This window comes from Pezoporus occidentalis, unplaced genomic scaffold (genome assembly GCF_034315485.1).
Source record: "Pezoporus occidentalis ecotype Australia unplaced genomic scaffold, CSIRO_AGI_Poc_V1 ctg194, whole genome shotgun sequence".
NCBI classification, from domain to species: domain Eukaryota; kingdom Metazoa; phylum Chordata; class Aves; order Psittaciformes; family Psittacidae; genus Pezoporus; species Pezoporus occidentalis.
This window is the reverse complement of record NW_026913791.1, coordinates 1,073,186-1,100,057: the sequence shown is the minus strand read 5'-3', so window position 1 is coordinate 1,100,057 and position 26,872 is coordinate 1,073,186. Positions and strand designations below refer to the sequence as shown.

Below are 26,872 nucleotides of genomic sequence, written 5' to 3'. Positions count from 1 at the left end.
TTTAATGCAAAAATCAATACATGCTGTGTATTTAGCAGCATGTAATCATAAGGACACCTATGACAGAGCTTTGTCATGCACCAGGGACCACTGCATTAGTCAAATTCTTGAGAGGAATTGCAGAATGTCTGCATCATTCAAACTGCCACCTGAGAGCAACTACAGAAATTATTTTAACCCCAGAAGCACAGGGAAAACCCAGTCCTAGTTGACAGCCTTGAAGGTATTAAGGGTTCCATGTGAAATGTGTCATTTTCAAATATGTCTAAAAATTAATGTTAGGAAAGTGATGCTTTGAGGAAGGTGGGGCACTTACCACTACATTTTGGAGGCCATTGAGACTAAACGCAACCACAAACAGGGCACTGAGTTACAATATCTGCTTTGCCAACAAGTAAGCAAAGAAACATTAATACTAAAAAAAAAATTCACACTCCCAAAATGCAGAAACAGCACAACCTAAGGCAGACAGCACAGAACAATAAAGACAGCATGACTGAAAAAAAAAATACACATCTGTCCATAGAAAGTCTCAGAAAAGAGAAATGTTTTTTCTGAAATACAGATACATCATAACAGAACTCATCTCCATCAGTTAAGCCAACGTAAGAGGCACAAGTAGCTCTTCATCCTTGGTAATCAAGCTCACAGCTCTATATGCATGAGCACATACAAACTGTTATACTGCAAATGTTTCTTAATTTTGCCCATTACAAGAGTGCTCAGCAAGGGGTCGATACTCTTCAGTTAGAGAGGAAAACACAGCCCCCAGCCTGCATATCATTTTTAACCTTATGGGATCATGTTAAACTAGCATTACCCCTGATTAAAGGACATGTTCAAATAGAGAAACAGGCCCTGTGCCTGACTGGTAGAGACTGTTGCCTCTGCGGCTCTTCATTTGTGTGCACGTGTGTCTTTTCCTGTCTCTGGCTTTTTCTAACATTCCCTGTTAATGTTGTGGTCTGAGAGTTTTACCTCATCAGGAAAGCATCAGGAGCACCATGGAGCTAAGAAATACTGTTGTGCTCCTTCATGCAATGCATGTCTCTGTGGGCCTTTGAACATTTAACACAGAGCAAATAAATTATTAGTGTGTGTGTGCATATGCATACATATCTGAGATACATAAAGGCAACTGCAACCAAAGGAAACAGGAATGTGCCTGAATGCGTGGTTGGGTATTCCAGTATCGTCACAAAAATCCAGTTGCAAGAAGCATTTAAATGCAGATCTGCACGTAAACTGCTGAAAGATCTCCACTGAGCTTTATGCACTCACATACATGACTGCAAAGGCAAGAAGTAACAAAAAGAATGTGATTTCTCCCCCAATAATTTTCAAGTCTATAGCATTTGTTACCCTATTTGTAGTAATACTACTATTGAAGAGCAAGCTGATTCTTTAAGATGCCCCACCTCCAGAAACAAGATACACGATCATATCAAGTAGTGAATGATTTCTGTGATTCAAATCACCATAGTGTCTCAGCACGCTACAGTTGTTTGTACCCTTTGTCACAGAGCAGAGAGGAAAATAAGATTACCTTTATGCTATAAATGGGGGTGGGAGAACAAGGGACAACAGGTAGCTTGTCATGTATGGCTTGCACACTCATCACTGGGATAACCAGCCACCTCTGGTTCAAAATCATACAACAACAAACACTTTCCCGTCTAGCTTTTTCATTATTCAAAAGTTTCTACATCACTCCATATACGCGAAGCAATTTGCCTAATACTTTTCCTGCTTGTCTTAGTAAATGCAATTAAAATAAGAAAGAATGCACTCAACCAAATGCCCCAGATTCAGAATATCTCAGTACAGTTACAAAATCCTATATATGAACAAATAATACAAAACATTGATGAGCTGAAAAAAAACAATTTCCTTAAAAGCAGACAATAAATTTGACAATCTAATATAAAAAAAACCAACCCCATAGACTCATCACAATCCTTTTTGTATCTAATATACTGCTCTTCCACAAAAAATGCCATTGAGAGGAAATAACACAGCAAGCAAAATAAAGCCTGCCCATATAGTGGACAAGGATCAAAATCTATCCTTTCACAGAAGAAACAGAATAACAAGTTGTGACTACTGCGAAAAGCAAACTGACCTAAATGCCACATCAAACTCAAAATATGAAGAGTAACCTGAAAATCTGTTCAAGAACGGTGCTGATTTAATCCAGAAGGTGTAGCAACACAGATTAAGTTTATGACTGTCAGATACAATTCTTAGATACCCTGAAGATGTGTTATTATATCAAAGCAGACAGATGAGAAAAGTATACAAGTGCTTCTGTAGCTAGCCTTCCAAGTTAGAAATGACACATCCCAATCAAACAATACAACTAAAACACTTGAAAGAAAGTTCAGAATCTGAAATCCTTTCATGATTGCCTCAGAAGTCTTAGTTTCTAACACTGGGTGAAATTACAGCAAATGATACAGAAAGAACACAGCTTTTCCAAACCAATCTAAAATATCACCAGGTCATTTAAAAGCACCAAACCAAAAGGTAGCTACCAAAGCCAAAGCCATGTCTTCTGTCACCTAAGGCATGAAAAAACTTCCCACTTACCTTCTAACACTGTTAATTTGGCACTCGTGTTTATCTCCCCAACACTGTTGGTTGCTGTGCACTCGTAGATAGCTTCATCTCGATGAACACGCAGGGGCTGTATCCGCAGAACTGATCCTGATCCATCATCAAACTCTATAACCTTTAACATTGAAAAGAAAGCACTGCTTTACTGATATCTTCTCCAACAAAAAACCTAAAGTCAACACAATCCAGGGGTTAAAAAACAGAAACTAAACCAAAACAAGCCCTGTAAGCTAATAAATACCATGCAATTAGTCAAGTGTTCCATGTCCAGAAATGCAAAAATTTCAGAGTCAAGAACGTATTTGTCCTCTGAGGAGGCCAGAACAAATGAGGATCCAATGAGGTTCTTTATGAGTCAATTAAGGTTGACAAATTATCACCCTGGTAATAAAGATGTGGATCTGATGATTTAAAGCATCTGAGCCATATTTGTACTAATGGTTTTACTAATCACACTGACAGCAATTTAGTGCCAACTTTCACCTTGATGGAAGAGCAGAATGATATACTCTTGCGGGATTATCAGGAAAATAGTAACTAAGCTAGAATAAAACCTTGAGCACTTACAGTGCATGCTAACACCGGCAGAAAGTGAGGGCTTTTAATGTCCTTCAGCATCAGGTACTTTACAACTCTGGCATAATCAACAATGATGTAATTACAATTCCTTCCTCAGCATAATAAATTAAGTCCTTAATAAATCATTGCCTTTCCATCTATCCTGCTACGCTGTAACATGTATTTCTCTAACTTCTACATGGAAGAAAGAGGTATTTGTCAGTTTGCAGCTGGAAACTATACAGCGTTCCTTAACAGGAAGGCACAGCCTCAGGCCATTGTTAATGCCAAACTCATCCTTCTCTTATTACTGAGCACAGCAAAAGTTAGAAATATTAACTGAACTGCAGATGGTGACAGCATGAGGGAAAGGCACAAGCCCCCCTCCTGTCACTTGGGAACTGCAGGGGGAGATGAAGAGACTAAGCTATATTTTGTTCCAGGCACATGTAAGCCAGCCTAGGACCTGCATTACCCACATGCAAAACCTTCACCCTGTTCTCAAGACCCTGTTTAGGAGTCCTTCTCCTAAACAGCATAAAGACCACATGAGTAAAAATAGGAAGGAGAAGAATAATGTGCAACACAAGACTCTGCAGTGACAGGAGAAATATTTAGAAATCAAAAGGTAATCAAGACCATGGAAAATCTGGTATTCCTCAGGCTGGAAAGAACAGTCCTTCTATTCTAAGTAACAGGAACAGCCTGAAAAAAAAACCCTAATTTGAGGTTAAGCAGAGAAAGAGAGAGAAAGACAGAGAAACATGAACGTCACCATAGTATGTTTTAAGGGATTATTATTTTTTTAATACTCAATTTTAAATTAAATATAAAACTGTGACAAAATGCTGAACTTCCTATAACCTTTACACAAGACAGGGCTACTGCCAAATTTTAAACCAAGACAAAGTCAGATGCAACAGTGAAATCACTTCAGTGATAAGGACTAGAAAGCTAAGAGATGGAACAACAGAAAAGCTCTTTTGCCCTTACTATCCTTTGAACAAACACTCTGTGTGAAAGGAAGGGAGCTACAGCTACTAAGGACTTCATAGACACTGAGACCAAAATGCTGTTCATTTGTTAGCAATAGATACATCTTTTGTGTAATAACTTACTATGTGTTCATCAAATTTGTTTTGTTGCTTTTTTCTTCTTCCTGTAAAGTTAACTCCAATTTTCCTCCCAGCTACTAGGAAGAAAATTAACTCTATCCCAGCCAAAACCAGGACACCTCCAAATAAAGGCTAGCTTAGTAATGAGCTAAAATTAATAGTAATCTACCAAAAAAATAAAAGATATTATTCACTATCTAATAAAATATCCCATAAAAATGCCTATAGGTCAAAACTAATGTGAATAAAGGTATGAAATTGCTCATATGAATGTATATATGACATAGCCCTCCCATCAGCCACAGTAAGTACCGAATTCACTATAAAGGTTACAGCTACTAAAAAAATAGATTGTTTAAATGATTACTATACAACAAAATGTAACCTTTATTAGGGGAAAAAAACAATGTAAAACAAGACTAAAATTGATTAATTGAGGTTTTCTGCTCACACACAAAATCATGATTAAAATTGGTGAATTTAATCAATCCATTCTGTGCAGCAAAGTCATCTTGTGCTCTGGTGAGAAAAGCAAAACCATCAAAAAGACAGGGGATTAGAGGAAAGGCAACAGAATGGTAGAAGGGTCACATTCCCAAGGACATTTTTAGAGAAAAGAGCCCAATCCAAAAAAGGAAAGTGGAGAAAAAGGTGGAGAAAGTCAGGGAAAATGTATCTGCTATTTAAAATATGGACCAAATTGGACCCTTTTTCAAAAGCATTTCTTACACCTGCTCTTCCCTCTTCCTCTCTTTCAGACTTCAGTTCACAGGGAAGTCAAGTCACCCTTCAGGATTACTTCACCATTCCCCTTCCAAGCACATTTGTTGGAGAGATGGCAGTAGATATCACTTAGAAAGCCTTTCAATAGTATTTCTGCATCCCACTTTTGAATTCCACTGGGGTGCCTTATCAATTTTGACAATGAAAATCAAAATTTACTGCTAGATCCAACTCTTATCTGCCATCCAGTTGTAAGCCCCAGTGTCCCATTTGAAGAAGGATGTCTTAAGCATGTGCTTCAAGCATCAAGCTCACAAGACAATACCCGCACTACACTACAGATTGCATTGTTGCAGGGAAGGAAACTGACTTTACTCTAAAGCTCTAGACTCTGCACTGTAGTGATGCAGAGATACCCAAGTTACAATGATGATTATTGTGTAATTAAGACCCACAAGCATTAGGTTTGATTACCAAATTCATATTTTTGTTTTGCAATTACCTCAAACCGCTGAGAACTGACTTTCTTCCCCTTCTTCATCCATGTGATACGAGGTTTGGGCTCTCCTGTTGCCTGACACACAAAAGAGGCCACTCCTCCAGAAATCCCAATCTGATCTTCAGGAGCTTTCATAAACGTTGGCTTGCCTAGAAAAATAACCAAATCACCCCCATGAGGATACAACATCAGATATACAAGGAACATGTCATGTTAATCTAAATTATAAGACAACTGGTGCTCCTACTACAAATCCAGGTTGAATGGCCTCAGCCACAGAAATTCAGCGCAGACTGCAATATGACAAGCACAGTTTCTGCTTGAGTACCTCTTTTTCCTGACATGAATGAAGTCCATCTGGCTTGACTGTAAATGAGGGCAACAGAGGGATCCCCCCCAGCCCCCTGGGCATTCTTTCAGGTATATGACAATTTGGAACCATTTTTACGGTTTATTTTTTTTAATAAATGGATTTTTGCAGGTTTATAACATGGTCATAGCATTGGAAATTACCCAACAGCTGAGACACCAAACCTACAAAATCTGCCATACGTTGCCATTAGTTTTCCTGAAAGCTGTTAAGCCGTTCATAAAAATTAACAGATATGTTTTAAGCGTACAAATAACACCCTTGAATTTCATTTTATATGTGGAGTGACATAAAAATTCTGGTCTGTAAGTATCTGGAAACTTGCACAGGCTGGCCTGTGCTTGGTGAGAGACTAATTAAAGTGAAAGCAATGAAACCAAAGTGACATTCAGGCCTGGAAGTCTCAACAAGAAACGAAAAAGATACAAATACAGGGGGAGAGGAATCATGTGACATTTTAATAATCAATAAAAGTTTCATGAAAATACAGTTGCATCTTTACATCTTCTGGATTTACCTGACAGGCTTGGATGGATAAAACCTGGCATCCAGATGGAATGTTTGTACTTTTCTTTTGCTCTTGCTGTACAAGAAAACTTTGCAATCTGTGATCAAAGGATTGCTTTGAATCACTACTCTGTCCATGTGAGAAGTGTTTGATAGCCTTGTATCCCTATTAGGGACTAAAACACATAACTCCTCAGAGGGAGTTAGCAGAATCCACCTATGATGTCATTCAGTGCACTAAGGTCATGTTTCAAACACAGTTCTGACTGACCCCCTCAAAGATGAACCTGAGCTGTAAATGGGGAAGAAACAACTGCTGGGATGTAGAAAGGAGTGGAACAAAAACCTGTTCAACCCCAAGACACTGAACCAGTATTTCCAGTGAAGCTGGTGGTGGTTCCACATCTCCATGTTCTGGACACATCCATGAGTATGTCCTTGAGAGAAAGGGGGATGACACTTGTAAGCCCAGGTGCTTTAAACACTAAGCTTCTCATAAACGGAGGCCTGAGTTTCCCTCATCCAGGAGGGATACATTTTCAGCGATGCCAAAAGAAGACAATCTTTAAATGCATCTTCCTAATGTTTAAGAGATTAAAATCCTAAGAGTGCAGTTGCAAGTTAGAGCTGGGCCAGTCTGGCAGCTTGAAACTACTAAAGAGGTCTCTGCACCACACCTCCCTTCTCTGCCTCCAGATACTGATGCCCAAGCCCCTAAAAAGCAGCTCCAGGGTTACCAGAGCCTCTGTGGCGCAGATTTTGTCACTAACCTGGCAAAAAGCCACTTTTTTTTTGTAGGGAGCACAATGGCTCATGGCAGGATCAGACAGAGCAGGGGGACACTGTGGAAGATGGCACCTCTACCTCAGCATCTGCAAGCTGGCACATGCACCTGAAACTGCGGAGTGCAACTTTGCCCTTACACAGCAATCTCTGAAGACTTTGCTATCTCCTTATCCCAATTTCACCTTCTGGTTTAGCCTACACTAACATCTTATGTAGACCCCTGCATGGCACAATGTGACAACACACATGGCAGCTCGACCAAGCGACAACCTCCAATTGCTGCTTTTGACGAAGACCAGAGGCCAGTTTCAGGCCTACTGCAACATGTGTGGATGAGACCAGGGAGACTGCTGAGGGCCCAGGATGCTTCTTGCTTTGCACACACTGCATCTGTATGGGGTGTTGGGGTGAGCTGCAGGAGTGTTTCTGTGAGGAGAAGTCAGGGCTGCCCTGTGCTGGACATAGCCAGTTCCAAAATGGCCCCACATCAGGGCACGTCATGGCAGTGCTTCTGTGGTAAGAGGTTTAAGAAAAGGCAAAATGCCTCGCAGCAGTGAGAAGTGAGGTAAAAACTGTGAGAAACAGCCCCGTGAGCACCCAGGTCAGAAGGAGGAGGAGAAGGACTGGGTGCCCAAGCAGAGACTCCCTTGCAGCCCATGGAGATGGTGGAGCAGGTATTTCCCTTCAACTGGGTGGGCAGCTGGCCAAGGTCAGCCCACCACAGCTTTAGAGTGAAGGTCAGACGAGTTGCATCACACAGAGAAGCAACTACTAGCTGAGGACATGTTTGCAGATAGGGGCAGGTGGCATGCCACTGCTGAGGCAGCTGGACAGCCTGCTAGGGAGCCCACCAACCACCCACATGGACCACAGGCACCAGGGGACATGCCAACCCTGATGGTTGGTGGTGATGTGGAGGTCATAGCTGAGACACTAAGCTGTAGGCCTGCACCTCTACTACTGCTGCTTGCTCAGCTTTACTTCCAAAAGCTCTTTGCAGATGATGGACCTATCAAAGTCAGAACTGTCCACATCTAAGCGGATACATGTGCTCTATTCTCAACAGGGTCTGTGAAGGAATATCACAGACCTGGCCTGACTACAGAAATGAATCACACACAGGTGTACTGAATTGCAGTATTGTGTGCAGGCCTGGTGTCCTCAACATAAAAAGGACATGGAACTGTTGGAACAAGTCCAGAGGAGGGCCACGAGGATGATCAGGGGACTGGAGCACCTCCCGTATGAAGACAGGCTGAGAAAGTTGGGGCTGTTCAGCCTGGAGAAGAGAAGGCTTCGTGGAGACCTCATAGCAGCCTTCCGGTATCTGAAGGGGGCTATAGGGATGCTGGGGAGGGACTCTTCATTAGGGACTGTAGTGACAGGACAAGGGGTAACGGGTTAAAACTTAAACAGGGGAAGTTAGATTGGATATAAGGAAGAAGTTCTGCACTGTTAGGGTGGTGAGGCACTGGAATGGGTTGCCCAGGGAGGTTGTGAATGCTCCATCCCTGGCAGTGCTCAAGGCCAGGCTGGACGAAGCCTTGGGTGGCACGGTTTAATGTGAGGTGTCCCTGCCCATGGCAGGGGGTTGGAACTTGATGATCTTAAGGTCCTTTCCAACCCTAACTGTTCTATGATTCTATAATTTTACCATCGGTGGTGAAGGGAGCCCCAGGACTGCACAAAATAAAAGTAGCTCAAACCCCAGAAAATGCTTTTTAAGACATGTCGGCTGCTGTCTGCAGTCTTTGGCACATTGTCCTGACAGGAACAGCTGAACAGCAAATAATTATTAAGTGTGCTTGCTTAACTGATGCTGATTTCATGTATTTACTCATCTATAATCATGTCTATTTCTACTTAGTTTATATTTACATATATCTGTGTTTATTCACTTCTCATCTATTCCAGTGAAATGTTAATTTACTGTTCAGGCTGCTAGTGATTGCAGTGTGATTGACTGCTTTGCTATGCAGCGTGCTGAGCTGAGGTCTTGTATTGCATTTTGGCAGTTGATTTGTTTTTTGATTTTCTGTTATTTACCCTGTGATCTTAGTAAAATAGTGTAAATTTTTCAGGTGAGAAATACAGCAGAATCCAAAAACTTCTGTCCTTGAAGAATACAATGCAATTATATCTCTCACTGTATACTTATTCCCCAGCTCATACACCGAGGACTTACGTTTTGTACATTCTAAATAAAAGTTAAAAAAAAAAAAAAATGTTCAATAATCTAAAAAAAAAAAACAGAACAAGAGGAAACTGAATGTTCACCTCCAGTAAAACAAAAATAAAACCCTCTGCTGCCTTGAATTTACATTGTTGCAATAAATCTTTTCCCCCTGCACATCTAATTCATCAACTCTGATTTCTGGAAACCATTTAATCCACTGAGAAGGGTGAGAAAAGTATGCCAGATATATATATATAAACCAAATCCTCACATGGTCTGGGAAAGTGTATTTCTGCAAAGACAGTTTAAACATTTGTATGCCCTTAAGTTCTGAAATGGAAGGACAGTACTAATTAAGCAAACCTAAAATCCTGAGTTCTGGCCCCTGGACAATAGAGTCAGGCATGAGTGTACATATTTTTATACTGATTGGTAACTGTTACAGCAAATCCCAAAACTTATCTCGCTGAGAGCTAACAGAAGTGCAACAGATCATCCGTGAAAATCTTGGTGTCTGTGGAAAATGCATGTTAAGGGGACTAGACAACCAACATCTCTGCAGCTCTACTGCCAGGAGGAAGCTGTGGTGGGACATATCACTAGTTACCTCCAAAGGGCAGTTGTAACCCCCACAGATAGGGCCAGGTGATGGTACAAACAGCCTTTTTTAACCTGTTTTGAGCATTTGTACTCTCAGGGTAGCCTTAGAAACACAATCAGAAAATACAGTATTTAATCTGTAGCCTAGTTGTGGTCTTTCTCATCTTCTTAAACTCGAAATGACCAGAGTCTCCACAGAAAATTATGAACATACCAAGTTTTAAGCTGTTCGCTGTTCAAACAAACTACAGATAAATACCAGGAACCGAAGTGTCTTTCACAGTGAAATCCTGACCTTTCCCTGATGACCTAAGGACCAGGCAAAGCTGAAGACATTTTTTTACTAAAAGTCTAAAAAAAAAAGAGGGGAAAAAAAAAAAACAAAAACAAACCAAAACCAGCCATTGTATTCCAAAGACAAATCTGAAATACCAGCTCGAGAAAGACCCTCACGAGCAAGTCTTGGATGACAGCAGGGAGAGGTGCCAGATGGCTGGGTGCCCATCATGCCCACCTCTGCTTACTCCATCGCGTGGAGTAACAACTCCAGGCTGGTGTATTTATCACCTGATAAATTCAATAAATCCAAGTCCAGCTTCAGCCTCTCCTTCTCTAGCCTCTCTGCTCAGTGTCAGATCCCTGGAGCACATTCAGTTCTCGCCCTTAAACTAATTTTTGCTCCTCACTTCATAACCCAAGTTCCCAGTACACCAGGAGTGGAAATTACTGCTATCATAATTTCTACTCACTTGTAAGCTTCAGGCAGGAGAATGGGAAAACTTTCACCTTCCTGGCTGAAATTTTCCCTGTTTGGTCTTTGCTCAAAACTAAATTATTCTAGGGAGCTTATGGGAACAACACAGCTTTGAGAAGGAAGACCATGAAAAAGAGCATTTTCTTACAAGAGAAGGAAGCAGGCTTCATCTTCTTTGGCTGGGGGCTGAAAAATAACAACTTGCTCAGACATGCTCTCCATTGAAGAACTTAAAAAAAGAACAAACCACAATACCCCTAAAAAACCCCAGACCAACATTTCAGAAGAAAAGGACTTTCCTTTCATAGTCGGTAGTGTTGAGAAAGTCACCTGCTGAGCAAGCACACATTCCTGGATAATCCTATAAAGTGAATCACAAGAAGGGCCTCATGGTGTGGAAGAGGTGCTAACAGAGATTCAGGCGCACGTGAGTCTACTTCACTATACTGGAAAACAGCAGGAAGCTCATGCAGAGTCCTGGGCTGAGCTAGGATGTGTAGTGTTTTCAGAAGAAATGCTCCCCCAAATTACAATTTAAGAGATCCACAAGAACATGGGTGCAGAAAGGCAGAGAGAGAAGTACAAGGAGTCAAGTTAGGTATGCAGTGATCAGTAAGGCTGTTGTCTGCCCTCCCCAGCAAAAGCAAGTGTAATGGGTTTGGGAGCCCGAAGCCCTCAGAGGCAGAAACTCCTGTCCATTGGAGAGCCACTGACGGTCTTTCTGCAGGGCAACAATGAAGATGCACCTCCTTCACCCACATTTATATATAAAAATCACTCCTGTTCTCTATTCTAGACAATTTGCTCATTGTGAAACAGTTGTTATAAATCAGAAAACCATTGTGGCAGCTATTTTAAAATTTGCCCCACCAAACATTTGTAGCAGTAGAGTAACATTTCAGTTCACTTTTTCAGGATTTCCTCTCTTTACCAGAACAGTTCAGAGTTACTTCATCATATCTGCTGGTTTTAGGCTGTGCAATTTTTCACTGAACCCAAAGGACCTTCCCAAGGAGATAAGTCTCTTTTGCCAGACTGCCTTCCAGGCTGAGGCACAGAGGTGTATCCTCCCTCTAACCTGGCAAGGTGTCTCTTATGTGAACTGTAGCTTCTGAGAAGTGACATATGATCTGCATTACCTGAGCTGAAAACCAGCCATAGCCTTGAAAAATGATGCTAGATCATGCATATTTAGCACAGATCCTTGTATCTGGCTACACATTAAGCACACAATAGGCACATAAAAGATGCTTCCTTGTAATTCCCTAAGAGCCAAAAATTTCAAGTGGCTGAAACATAATATATGCCAACATAAATATGCTTCATATACCCAAATATTAACTTGTTTTATTTCAAATACCCATCATTAGATGGTTTCTTAAAATAAATGAGAAAATTAAACTGAATCCTGATGCTTTTTGAGTATTTAGCAGCCACATCAAATATACCTCATCCAAAAATTTTAATTCAGAACCTGACAAACATACTGCTCCTCCTGCTCTTGTAGATGCTATTTTTTTCCAAAGAGTTGCACACAGGTTTGAGAAAAATGAATTATTAAACACATGTCTGCAATTAAGTGTTCTATGAACACTCACCTGCTGTGACAGATTTGGAAGAAAAATATCTCTGTCCTCACGCTACAAGTGCCCACTGTTCTAAATAGAAGGGCAGCCAAAAATAAGACTGGCGTTCTAGGGTAGGGGAGCTTGTATTTTTATCTGAAGCTTTTATGACTTGGCTAAATTAAGACTGAATATAGTCTCCTTTGTGAAGGAAAAAAATTACAGTTGTGATACAAGATGAACTAGATAAGCACATACAATAGGCATACATGGGTAACCTTATTTAGGTGCCTGGGCTAAATGAATTAAAAGAAGTTATTGGTACAAGCACAAAAAGGATAACTGGAATAGTTCTTTGAGCCTGGAAATTGTGAAATTCAGGTTTAAACCCCTGCCTTTAACCTTCCCTGTCACATATGCCAAGGCACAAATGTGCCTCACCTTCCACTGTAAAACTTGCCTGCTGTTCTCACATGGCTGCTGTCACGACAAATACGCGAAAAATGATGATGTGGCTCAGCTGTTGTAACACTGGGAAGAAACAAATAATGACACAGACTTTCTCAGGTTCACAGATGACTTTGAAGTAGAAATAAGGTGGTCTAGAAGACAGAGGTGGCCCATTCTAACATTTACAGCAAAGGTATTTCTCTGTTTCCTTTATGATCTTGGATAACTGATATCTGTATATGGATGGATGTCTACTGGAGAGATACTCTAGTAAAACCTAATCTGCAAGTTTTCTCCTAAGCATCTGTTGCAGGGCAGAAGGCAAGCCAGTGGGCTCTCCACCTATCCTTATGGTTTCCTTTCACTATACCCGCCATCTTTTAAATGTGGTTCCTTCCCTTTGTGATTATCAAGAATACTGTTTGGCAACATACAATTTTTCAAACTTACATTTTTAATTCTTGTACAATACACAAGAAGGAAGAGCCTGTTTGAGCCTTGAAATAAGTTTTCTTTAACAGCAGCTTACTGAAGCCATCAGTGAGTCTCAGTGATCACAGTGCTAATTCATTCCTTATTTTTCCTATTTTGGACTTATTTCACTAAGATGTCAGCACTCTGTAAATGAAATTTTTGTCCTTTATTGCTTGGTGCAAGGTACTTATTAAATAAATGCAAATATATAGCGGGGTATTGCATGCTCAGATATATACACAATTTTCTTTTTATCCAGCAAATGGATCATAACCCTCTCTCCCATCCACTTTAAAAAACACTTAACTGAATCCCAATCACAGGAAACAGCATTCCAAATTCAACACATTCCTCCGATTACTCTGAATTACAGGTTACCTAATGTTACCTGCACATCCTCCTCTCTTGTTTTATCATCTTATTGTTATTAGGTTTTAATGCTTAAGAGATTCCCAACTGCTAGGACAAATGATTTTGCTATTTCAATCCAATTTCAGTGGTTGAGTTTTCCAGCTTCAAGAGTGGCTGTCCGTGATAATCAAATCTACAAACATTATCTCAAAGCAAGCTGCATTTCTCTTCACCTTCATCTCCTGACTTCCATAAAGTTACTCAAAGGTATTTTCTGAGTTTGCACAAAATCAAATCGAATAAAGTGAATGATTAATATACAAAACTCTAAGAAGTAGATCTTTTAACATGTTCAATGACCTTTGTAACTTTCAGTGGAAAAATTACATTACGAAAGTAATAAAAGCAGTCATCTAGCAGAGGCTGTGCTTTTCCCCAAACACTAGCAGGAAATACTGTGAACTAAGACACAAGGTACTCATTTCAGCAGGCAAGACCCACTGTGCTTTGTTTTTCTATAGTAAGTTTAATTGAGGAGAATGCAGGAGTAGCATGGTAGGCCAAGTGTGTAATTTTACTGGTATTTGAAATGACTTAAGCCCAGAAACTCTTAGAATCTTTGATTCCTGCTTCTTCATGATCTCAGCAAACAGGTGGTGCTGACAATTTCTGTAAGTTCTTTCCTTACTATAAGCCCAGTTTAAAGGCACAGCCTTGGACAGGGCTGAGGTGTGTCTGCAGACACACAAGTAGGAACCTTCACACCTAGACTGGCATCTCCAAGCCCTCTTATCCCTTTTACAAATACAGGATTTATACTTATTAAATCTGATACAAAACATCAAATAGTCCTTAAGTCAAAACTGGATATTTGAAAATTTCCTCTTAAAGAAACATCTTAAAACCCTACGTGTCCTGTGTTCTTTAGGGCAATTATACATAAACCAACCCTTCATCAGTAGAAACCAGGTATCCACTGTTAAACGCTAACGTTTGGATAAACCTACTTATTCCACAGAAATGCCGGTTAAAAGCCGTTTGCTCACTCAAGTGTTAAGGCCACGATTACTGGATATTAATAAACTACAGCAACAGCCTGTCATCATAGTATTACACTTCAGTAAACTTCTAATTCTGTCTATGAATCATGGAAATTGTTGAAAGAGTTTAAATGCCTAAAATTAACCGACATGATACTGAAACAGAATTGTCTCAGGCAGCCATCACAGAAGGATGCTGCTCAAGTCACTCAGTGGCACTGAACATTCTGGGTGCCAGTTTATTTGCACAGAGTTTCAGGCAGGAAACTTAGACTTTAATACAATGGGGAGGTGTTTTCTCTTCATATCGTATCTGCAGGATGCCTACAGATTTTGCGCACAGGGTGACAAATTTTCTCATTTTTCAAAGCTGTTGTAATGTCTTTCTCAAAGTGCCTGGCTGGCTATCAGTGTGAGCTGGTTTACATCTTAGTAAGAAAATCCCTAACTCTGGCTAATCCCTGTGCTGTGATTGACTCTTGTCCATGGGTTTCTGAAAGTTATTTGTGTGCCAGGAAAGGAGGGGGTGACACGGGGATATAAATCAACCTCTCTACTCTGACACCATTCTTACAAGTGCTTCCAATAACTGAAATAACACATAACTAGAAAAAGAAAAATATGCCAAGAAGCACTAGGCAGTCCTGCATATGACTGAAGAATACTGATTAAAAGAAGGCAGAAAACTAGCCCCATCTTCATTTGCTCTCTTCTGCTTTTACATTTCCCTAGAGCACCCACAACCCATGTGTGCAGCTTGCTATGTATCTTGGGCAAAAGCCAGACCCCTATACATGGGTTTAGTTTTCAACTCTAATTTCACAGCATTTATACCAAGTATTATACAAAGTAGAAAAACAAGGGAGAGCAGAGAAGAGCTGCTCTAACTGCAGACCTTCCAGCAGCCTCACGGAATGAGGCTTTGCTTTAATTTAAAATTGAAACCTGAAGTCAAATTTCCACCTGGTAATAGCTTAAAGGCACTTCCAATTAACTTAGTAATACACACTTTCTGAGTTAATAAATTTTTCAGCTTCTGTGTTTAATACAATTAAACATTTGGGCCTTTGGCCTTAGCCCTTATTTAGCTTGAGAAAGGATTGCAGGGAGACTGCCTCCAATTATCACTATTAACACAACATTCACTTAAGGGCTTTCAGATGCATACATATAGAACATTTGTTTAATCATACACAATATTCAGCAACTGAATTCAGGCCTCCTCTTTTGCACAGAATATGTACATCAGACAAGAGCATAATAATGCCAACTACTGGACTCTGAGATCAGTCATCACAATGCCGCCCGAGGCAGTATGGAAGAGCTGTGCATGCTCCTAGAAACTTATTTTTCTTTCCAAATCTGCATTTTGTTATTTGCAAAAATTTTGTCAAAACTTCAAAAGTTAGTAAATGTATTGCAGAGAGTAAAGAATCCGTAAGATATGCAGGACCAGAAAACAAAGACAGAATTGAAATCTTGTGCTTGAAAAAACATGAAAATTAATTTTGCCAGCATGCCTACCACATTAAACACCATATTCTTTTACATAAAGGGATTAAAAGGTTTTAATCCCTCTTTGAAAGCAGCTAGCTCTTGATTCAGCAGTTCAAAAGGCTTTGCCAAGCTCAGGTTTTTCCCCTGCTTTTAAAAATTAAAAGTGAATGTAAACCTCATTTTGTCAACAGAGAGAATAGTACAGTGATTTTAACAGAACTGGGAGCCAGAGTAAGCGATCTCTTCAGAGTATCTGTTACTAAAGCAAAAACATCCTGAGCTCTCAGGAAGGGACCTAGACCTGCATTTCATTTTAGTGCTGCTGAACACCGTTCTGTCCTCTTCCTTGTAATGAACCAAACTTCTGCTAATCTACCTGGTGAGGAGGAAAACTTTTTGCTTAATGATAATGAGCACACTCGGGCATTTCTGATTTGTTTTCCTATTTGTAGCAACTGTTTTATCATGCAGCATCGGTACTACAGTCTGCAGAAAACCAAGAAATATAATTTCCACATTTAAATGTTTACCAGAGTGTAAAAAATTCCATCAGGCAACCAGGTACCTGAGCTAAATGCTCCCAAGTGTAAAAAAAAAAAAAAAGTTACTAATTCTTGCTCAGTCTTTCTTGAAATTCCCCAAGAAACAAGACTATTTCCACATTAAAAGGCTTTCTCCACATCAGACTCCTTGCTAAGCCTGAATGGAGAGTCTGATCAACGCTTCTGGCATCTACTGGGCAGAGTTTTTTCCCTTTAACAATGTATTTTTGCAGTGGTTAAACAAAGACACAAAGCCACACGCAGCTCAAAAGCCATTTGAGCAGCTTTGATTCCAGGGCTACCACCTCTGCCTGGTAGCAGGACTGCACTGGCAAAGGGCCGCTGAGCAATTCCGATCTTCCAGAGCAGAAAGACAAGAACCAAAAAGGAATGCCAAGGGCACGCTGTACAGCACCCAGCTGCACACTGACCTTGGTGCAATCAGTGATGGAGCCAGGGAAGCTCTAGGAGCTGCTGTCTCCTGTCCATGAACTGCCTGCGAGTTTTCCCAAAATGGCTCTGTATGTATGTGGAAAACATCTGACTCCGTCCAATGTGAATATTGGGTGTCTGAACCCCACAGTAAAAAGAACAAGCGACACATGCCAGATGCCTGCAATTTTACAGTCACTGCAGTCCAGCCCTGCTCTGTGCACAGAAGCCAGCGTTTCATCCCAGGAGGTGCCCAGTCCCATCCTCCACCCAAGGCTTCCTGGTTCAGCAAGAGATGGCTTCTAGAAAGGCATCAAAATTAATCACCTCCATGGTTGCTGCATTCTTGATTCAATTTTTCTAGCATCCATTCCTTGCTGTGTTATGAATTTAGCAGATAAAATTAAAAGCTTTTCACATTAATCACTTTTCTCTGTGCAGATGAATAGGTCAGCCTCTGTTTCCAAACTCCTTAAATCTTCAGCTACCAGGCATGGTTCCAGATTTGATTTTCTAGGGCCTTTCACCTGCACCAACTTTTACTTTGCATAGAGTTGCAAATAAATGCACAAAGCTGTGGACCACACGGAGAAGTCATTGTTTGCTATGCTGGGAAAAGTTACTGTGGCCTTCACTATGCATCTTCATAGGAGTGTTTGGGATGGAAAGGACCTTAGAGATCATCTAGTTCCAACACTCCTGCCATGGGGGCAAGGACACTTTCCACCAGACCAGGTTGCTCAAAGCCCTGTCCAACCTGGCCTCGAACGCTGCCACGGCTGGGGCAGCCACAGCTTCTCTAGGCAACCTGAACCTGTGCCAGTGTCTCACCACCATCACAGTAAAGAATGTCTTCCTTACATCTAATCTAATTCTACTCTCTTTCTGCTTAAAGCTATCTCCCCTTGTCCTATCGCTACTTGCTCTTAACAAAAGCCCCACTTCTCCAGCCTTCTTGAAGGCCCTCTTTAGGTATTGGAAGGCTGCTATCAGGCCTCCCCAGAGCCGCCTCTGTTGAGATGAACACCTCCCACATCACCTCTCTAGGAGAGGTGCTCCAGCCCTCTGATCATCTTAGTGATCCTCCTCTGGACTTGCTCCAACAGGTCCACATCCTTCTTACATCCTTAAATATGTTCTTTATGTTTTGGCCATGACCTACTCACAAACAGTTCTGCACTGCCCCTCCACCCAGACCTCCAGCAACTTTTTCCACATTTCTCCCCATGTCAGCAGCAAGTCCCAAGTTCATACAAGATCCACACAATCACAGAGAGGAAGTGTGAGACGCAGTTCCAGCACTGACTCCTTGCCATACATTCACCAAGATAAGTCCATCGGGGGGAATCAATCACAGATCTGGTCATACCAGCTTATACTGACTTTTGTAGCCTGGAAGCAGTTTTAGCCCCAAATCTGAGACTCACAAATACATATAAGGCTGCAGGTGCCATGAGAGAGCAGTAAACAGATACGCTGCTTAGAGATTTGCTGTACTTAAAGTCTGCCTGCATCACTTTCATTCTTACTGCTAGACAAAACCATCACATGCTACAAGCTTAAGGGACGTACACACAGATGTTAAACCTGCAAGGTTCAGATTCTTTTAAGCTCTTTGTGAAGACTACATAGGATATATTTATAACAAAAAACAGACTTGCCTTTTAGAGTGCTGTGTCTAAGTCTTTCTCACCCATCCCCCTTCTGTTGACCGAGTCCCAAGGTTCCCAGTTTCACACTCAATTTGCTGAACTAAAATCCATACTAGCAAAGAGGATGACAAGGTATCTCAGTGAGAGCTAACTGTGCTTCTCAGGTTTTACATGCATGAGAAAGAAGATGCTGTTTCCACGTCAGCAATCTGACATCCTACTATATTTAATGAAGGACGTACACCAGGGTGAAACGCAAATCTGTATAAGAATCTGAAGCTTGAAAGAATGGCAGCAGCTTTCCCTACCTACTGCAAGGCAGTGCATCGCTAAATCCTAAAATCCTAACGCAGGCTGGAAAGAATGGGATGAGACAAAAGAGCCTGTCTAATTATGCCTGCTTCAAGTGAATTTTATTAGTCCCTCAGCTCTGCTAACGGTGAGGATAGCATACCTGTATATAGGCAAATGGATCTTGCTTAAGAATTACCCATGCAGGAATAATCCCCTGCCTATTACCAATCTTTGATTTTCATGTTATCTTTTAAAGACTGACTTGAAGGTAGGTGCCTGCCAACTCCACTTGTGCTCTCCAGGAATAAACGTTTATCAAAGGGGGGCTCCCCATTTGCTGAGCTGGAATTAGTTACACCAACAGGGTACCAAATGGTTGCAGCCTGTCCCCGTTATTAAAGAGAAACTTGAAATAGAAACACTAAGCAGCAGCAACCGATCACCAGAGCCTGTCAGAGAACAAGTGTGACACGGGACAACCAAAACGTACAGGCACAGAGGCCTGAAAGGGGCCCTCGAAAGCAGAGTCCTGTCCCCCACAAGGGCTGCACTGCACAGCTCCTGTAAATGGATCACACACCTTCTTAAAATAGGTTTGAGTTTCAGTCACACTTTTACTACTGGAGAACTGTTACAAAATGATGGCCACAGAAACATCAGCATGGAAACAGACTGTTGTTTTTTAAGTTATTTGCTGGCAGTTATATCCATTTGTTTGTATGCTAACATGATCCTCCAGCTGAAAAGGGGTTCCGTTCCACCTCTGCCCCTTTTCTCTCTTTCCCCCAGTGTGCATCTTACATCATTTTCAATCCCTTCTTAAGAACAATAAAATGTTTTCTGTCTTGCATAACCACCATGAGACTTGGCCAGACTAAAAATCTCCTCTTAAAGAAAGATACTGCATGTTGATTCTTACGAGGTTTCTTTGAATTGCCCTGCGGAGAAGGACTTGAGGGTGCTGGTTGATGAGAAAATGAACATGAGCCAGCTTCAGTGTGCGCTTGCAGCCCAGAAAGCCAACCGTATCCTGGGATGCATCAAAAGGAGCATGACCAGCAGGTCGAAGGAGGTGATCCTGCCCCTCTGCTCTGCTCTTGTGAGACCTCACCTGGAGTATTGTGTGCAGCTCTGGTGTCCTCAACATGAAAAGGACATGGAACTGTTGGAACAAGTCCAGAGAAGGGCCACGAGGATGATCAGGGGACTGGAGCACCTCCCGTATGAAGACAGGCTGAGGAAGTTGGGGCTGTTCAGCCTGGAGAAGAGAAGGCTGCGTGGAGACCTCATAGCAGCCTTCCAGTATCTGAAGGGGGCCTATAGGGATGCTGGAGAGGGACTCTTCCATTAGGGACTGTAGTGACAGGACAAGGGGTAACGGGTTAAAACTTAAACAGGGGAAGTTTAGATTGGATATAAGGAAGAAATTCTTTCCTGTTAGGGTGGTGAGGCACTGGAATGGGTTGCCCAGGGAAGTTGTGAATGCTCCATCCCTGGCAGCGTTCAAGACCAGGTTGGACGAGGCCTTGGGTGATATGGTTTAGGGTGAGGTGTCCCTGCCCATGGCAGGGGGATTGGAACTTGATGATCTTAAGGTCTTTTCCAACCCTAACTATTCTGTGATTCTATGATTCTATGAATTCTGCTTTACACTCTCTTCAGGTATAATCCATACTACTTTTATCACCATCATCTTATTAAAAACCAAGAAAAGGCATGCATTTGGGTTTGGGCATCTTGAGAGTACGATTTGTCATCTTATTATCACACACACACACATGGCAGTCCTTTAAGTTATGCAGCTGGATATGGCTTTTATTGATCCTTCGATATAATTTAAACTGACCCAAGAAACCATTCAGGCTTAGTTTAACTGGTAAGATCACACCCACAATGTCCTCGTGACATACCATTTCTGAGTTTCAAGAAAACTTGCAGTTCTACTGATCACATGCAGAAAATGTTAGTTAACAAGGCTGCTCAGAAACCTGTACTTGCATACACACATTCATGTCCTCATCTCCACTTTAACCACGGTTATTGAATGAACAGAAGCCCTTTTTTGAGTAGCCAGAAGCCTGAAAGGCAAGCCTATTGTGCAAAATAGGAACTATGCTGTAGAGGCAGACAACACATGCAATTCTGCTGGTTCTATAATGTAACTTCAGGTAATTAAAAGCAAGACAAAGGCAGAAAAGCAGAAGATGACCTGTAACCTGGGAGAACAAGCCCACCAGCACAACAGCAGCCACCCACGTTCCCAGAGCTTAGACTGTAAAACCAAGGCTGACAACATGATTCGCAAAGTGCTGAAATCACCCAGCAGCACCAGTCATAATCTGAGATGCACATTTCCTTCAGCCAAGCACTTTGCCAGTATTACTGGTGATAAAGCTGGCATATGAATTAAAGGTTTGAGAAAAGATGGTGACAGTACAGAAATTAATCACACATTAATGTAAAACTTCCAACTGTCTCGGCACTGTGAAGCCATCACACTGTCATATCATGGAGAGAAGTGACACACCAGTCCACTACCATAAGGAAATACAGCCTCCTATTCCAGGTGACTGCGTCTTAAAAGCTATTAAGTGTTTTCATTGAGTTGTATCAAATCACGTTTCAGAGGCCAATGTTCTAAACTCCAGGTATTAGAAAGCCCCATTCAAAGTATTATAAATTCAGCAGTGGCACTGCAGCAGACAGGGATTTATCTTTCAGACTGCTGCAATCGTTATTAATATTACCAGCCACTTTTGTTTAGCTAATTTGGTGCTTCACCTGTGAGTAAGTGAACTTTGTGAAATAAATTACATACAACAAAATAAGTGTTGTTCTTACTGTATTAACAGGCATCCATGTATATAATTCATCCACAGCGGTTTCTGAGTATATCCACGCTGCACATACTGCCATTAGGCACTGATGGGCTGGCCTGCAACCGAGCACTTACTTCATGAACTCCTTTCTGGATGGCAGTGCAGCTGAACTGGTTAGGAAAGCCATGGCAGTTTTCTTAACACAGACTTAGGAACTTAGGAAAAACTCTATAGAGATGCCTTTCCAATTCTTATCTTGTGGGATGTGGGGATACAGGGTCCTTTTTTCTTTCTCAGAATAAGGATTCTTGAACAGATCAGTCGCAACGTTGATTGCTAAAATTAAAACAGCTTAAATTGAATGCAGGACTGTCACACGTTGTCAAACGTGCCACAGAAAGGAAGGAGGACAGAAACAACTTCACTGCTACCCAAGTGTGAAATCTGAAGCTGCACAGGAAAGAGAAGCCTGAATTTAGGAGTTGTTAGGCAGGATTAAAGAGAAATATATATTCTTTTTAGACCCCTTCTTTCTTCCAATTCTTTGCCCATGTTTTATTGAGGAAACAGACCTCAGCTGCATGGGACATCTGCTCTGCAATTCCTTTTTCAGAATTCTGAAGTTTCCTTAAAATCCAGGTTTGTTGCCATTTTGGCATGATTTACAGAGACTGATTGTATCGAAGTGACTCAGAAGAACTGTAATTTTTTTTATCATTGAGAAGCCCTTTTCATTTACAAAAGAAACAAGGAAAACACTTCACTATTTAAAGAGCCATTTTCTGGAGGAAGCTATAGCAAAGCACTAGTCATGTTACTCACTTCCTAGAACTTGCTTTTACTATCCTTCTATTAGCTTTCAATATAAAATCAGAGAAAATTATACTATTAACTTCTTAGTATATTCTCAGTAAATATTCAATGCTTGCAGTTGGATTTTCAAGTTCTTTAACTTCAGGGATTTAAGAGGAGACAAGTGGGTTTGCTTCTATGGTCTTTATTACTTATTGGTGACAAACAGCCAAGACCACACAGCTGAGACAACTGCACTCTCAAAAGGCAAGATATCCACTGCTCCAAAGGCAGCTCAGCTCTTCCCACCTACCACTGAGGGTCCAGAACATGCTCTGCTTGCCAAACGTGACACACCAAACCCTCATTTCCAGTGCTACAGGCCCAGCTCAAAACCAAAGCAGACACTGCAGCAGACTCTGACCTAAACAAGTGACAGCTTGCTAAAATATTCTTGTCCTAGCTCCTTGAGGAAAGTGAGTGCTTTCAAATGCCTCTAGACTAGTACACCCGCAAAGGATAGAAAAATACGTGATACAAATAAAAGCTGGAGCAGACATAACTGTCTTTATGGAGCCTGGAATCACTTTTGCACAATACAGGTAAGAGTGGAAAAAGGCAACAATTTTCTTCAACCATTTACAGAAAAGACTGCATTGAGTCACAGGAGTGTATTCAGGAAGGGACCTCGTGAGGTCTCCAGTCCAACCTCCTGCTGGAAGCAGGACCATCATTTGTGTGGTGGTGTTTCCCAGCTGAGTCTTGGGAAGCTCTGAGGATGAAGAATCAGCCACCTTGCTGAGCAGTTTGCTCCAGTGCTGCTCTACCCTCCAAACAAAAAGCTATTCCTCACACCATCTGATCCTCTATTTCAGTTATTAATAATAAACTTCAACACAGTTTCCTCTATCTCTGCATCTCATCTCTGCTAAACTTATCTATTTTGACAGCTATTGAGCAACTGGATGACTAAAGATGGCAGATACTATGACTGTATGCATGCATCGGAGCCCATGTTTAAATAAACAAACCCACTATTTTCAAACACATCTAATCACCACATCAATAGACTTATTAATGGGATTCCAGGACATGGCTGAATGCATGTTGCAGCAGCAGGGACTGGCTTCAACAAACACAGAGCTCCATTCCAACCGTATGTCTCAAAGATAAAAGAAAAATTGGAGTGCAATCAAATGCAGTGTATTAAATAACAAAAGGAATTAAACAAATGGACAATGAATGTGCGAGACACACACCCTGCCACAGCTTTCAGCTTGTCAAGAGTTTATGAATCATGGAATAATTTAGGTTGGAAGGGACTTCTGGAGGTCATCCTTTCCAAACAACCACTTAAATCAGGACCAACTTCAAAGTTGGCTCCAACTCTGAAGCTGGATGAGGTTGCCTGGGCCCCTGTCCAGTCAGTCGTCGAGTATGTTCAAGGATGGACATTCCCAAACCTCACTGGGGCTCTGGTACAATAATGTTTGACCATCTTCATGGTAGGGAAATGTAAAAAATCATTTATTTTATCACCATTTCCCATGTTGCAGCTTACATCTGTTGGCCCTCATCCTATCACCACAAACCTGCCAGAAGAGCCCCTCAATTCCTGCTCTACACCCTCCCACTCATCATCATCATGGCTTGACTTCGCAACGAAGATTTGGGAAGGGCTTTACCCACGCTTACTACAAGCACGCTGATGACTAAAAAGGCCAGTGTGGGATAGGCAAATCTGGTTGCAAACACCCTCCCATTAGGCAGCAGAAAATAGCCATAAGGCCCCCTTTAAGCCATCTCATACTAAGGCAGAACAAACCCAGCTTCCTCCACCTCTCATGGTACATTGGTGCTTCACAGCCCCCCCTCCCGCCAGCTCAGTATCCATGTATTTCATCCCCATACAGCAGTCAGTGATGCTGCACTCCTTTCCTCCTATCTTTCAGTTTGTGGCTCTGTGTTCATATGCATCTACAAGCTACCTGCTGTAAGCAGAAAGTATGACTATTGCTAATGAAAGATGACTTCTCACAATACCTCCAAGACCAGGTGAACCGTGCAGGGTACCAACCTGCAAATTTATCTCCCTTACACAGAGGTATTACTTGACTAGCAGCCACAGCCCTTCCAAATTAACTTCACTTACAATTATTGCAAATGTTTCCACATCTTGCAAACACGAGCACAGGGAATGGCAAGCCCCTGAACACTGTTACACCTGGGTACCTGGTGCTTCTCATATTCCTTACACCCCTGGTTAGACAGACCATCTCCAATTAGTTTTCTAAACCACCTTTCCGCTGTTTACCCCCTTTACTGGTTGTGAGACAAAGAGGTCTTCTGCTGTGCTTATTGACATTTCTGAAGTACACCACAAAATAGGGGGGTAATCATTTTCTGAATCATCGTATGCTGGCACTCTAAATGAAAAGAAGCTCAATGGAGCTCCCACTACACACACTACTAATATTAAAACACTTTCAAAGACACTTCCCACTTCCGTTTCAACACATCACCTCCGTTTGCATTCAGTTACTATGTTAGTCTCTGTACCAAATGAATCCCAGTTACAACTTCCCACTAAGTAATGAAGTAACAGAGTGTTTTAGAGCTACAAACAAAAGATTTTGCTTTTTTTCAGATATTCTAAACCAGCCCTCTGTCACTGCAAAAAGAGAGCTTGACATCTGAGATATAAAATGCTCAAAAGAAGGCTGTATCAGCTAATCAAAAGAGAGTGATGACTGCAACAAGCTTTATCAGTTCTGACATTGCAAAATGAGAGCAGGAGACCACTATTCCGGACTGGCAATTCCATTAACTCTTTGCATTACTACATTTCTATTTACTTTTGGCTGTTCATAGACTATCAATAGCCATGTAGTGAATAACAAAGAGTAGCAGCAGCAGCAGCATGTAGAGGCCACTGTTGTCAAGCATCGGTTTTCAGGAAACTGCAGCTCCCCCGTCCACAGAACGCGACTGAGGAAGCAGGAAAAGAGCAGGTTCTGCTGCCAGCAGCAATCACAGAAGACAGCCTTTTTCTCTAACCCCTGAATTACTTTAACTTTTTCCATGAGAAACTAAACTATTTAGACTCCGGCACCATCACAAGAACTTAATGCCATGGGAAATATATATTGTATATGTATTTAATATAAACAGATCTTTCTTCTTGATTCCTCAAGTGCTCTTTTACTTTACACTGTATCCAGCTCTCACAGCCACTCTTAATTCCCACTTACATACAGGTTTCAAGAGCTAATTCATGGGCACTGAGGAGTCAAATTTCAAAACTGCATTTGCTACCATTGCATCTCTTGGTCTCAACAAAGCAGGTGAGCAATGACAAGCAGTTACTGGTTTCTCACTCTTTACACATGAGGGATGTGATGCTCTTGCCCGTTTGGCAAGCAGTAGTGTTGCTGGCCTGCTAACCTCAGTACAGGGCAGACTTGAGAGAAACATCTGGAGGATTCACTAACATGGGTGTTAAAACACCACGAACAAAACCAGAACCGATCCTTTTTTTTCTCCCTTTAGAGAAACTGCATTTAACGGGCAGGGCTCTAAACTTCTCCCTGCAGAAGCTGAACTATTACTACTTACCAACTTGATAAAGCCACTTTGGTTATATTTTGCACAGCATAAGGGGAAAGCTTAGTACTTTTTGTAACATGGAGAACCAGGAACAATGAAACCTTTATGAAGGTTTGTGCAACAAGTCAGCAGATAATGATTAGATTGACAATGACTCAAGTCTGAGCACTGAGAAGAGAAACTGTCGGCGTGTAACCATCAATTGTGCTCACAACTCTGATTGTCTCCCAATATTTCTGAGGTCTCCAATGGGAACAAGAGGCAGAATTAATGACATCTATCATTTGCCAGAAGGGTCTTCCTTGATTAGCCATCCATCAGGGTGTATGCACATCGGTACTTGCTGTCCTCTCACAATGGCTAACTATTTGTGTCTTGAAAGACAGAAGAGACTTTGCAGAGACAGCAGAATTGCCTGTCTGCAATCACTAGGTAATAACCTACATGCTGGAGAAAGGCGTATGTAACCTTGCTTGCCTGGATCCCTAAGACAACCTACTTTTTGTGGTGCAAGTGAAGGGGTTATTAAATCTTTTAGGTGGAAAGAAATGTTACCAAGAGTAGCAGGGCATCTACTTTGAAGCTGAGCCTGGGAGCTCAGACTGCGAACCAGCTGGCTGGAGAGGGAGCTGACAAATATGTTTAGGCCAGGCA

At 41.5% G+C, this 26,872-nt stretch overlaps 1 protein-coding gene across 14 annotated transcripts in view; it reads right to left on the bottom strand.

The window, feature by feature from the left end:
- Nucleotides 1-26,872, bottom strand: part of PTPRF (protein tyrosine phosphatase receptor type F) — a 400,395-nt gene that overhangs the window by 202,350 nt on the left and 171,173 nt on the right. For all 14 annotated transcript variants that reach the window (XM_062617270.1, XM_062617271.1, XM_062617275.1 and 11 more), the window contains 2 exons: nt 5,515-5,660; nt 2,590-2,731 (listed from right to left, as the gene is read on the bottom strand). In XM_062617270.1, the coding sequence (XP_062473254.1) occupies nt 2,590-2,731; nt 5,515-5,660 (288 nt within the window). The remainder of the gene's footprint in view (nt 1-2,589; nt 2,732-5,514; nt 5,661-26,872) is intronic.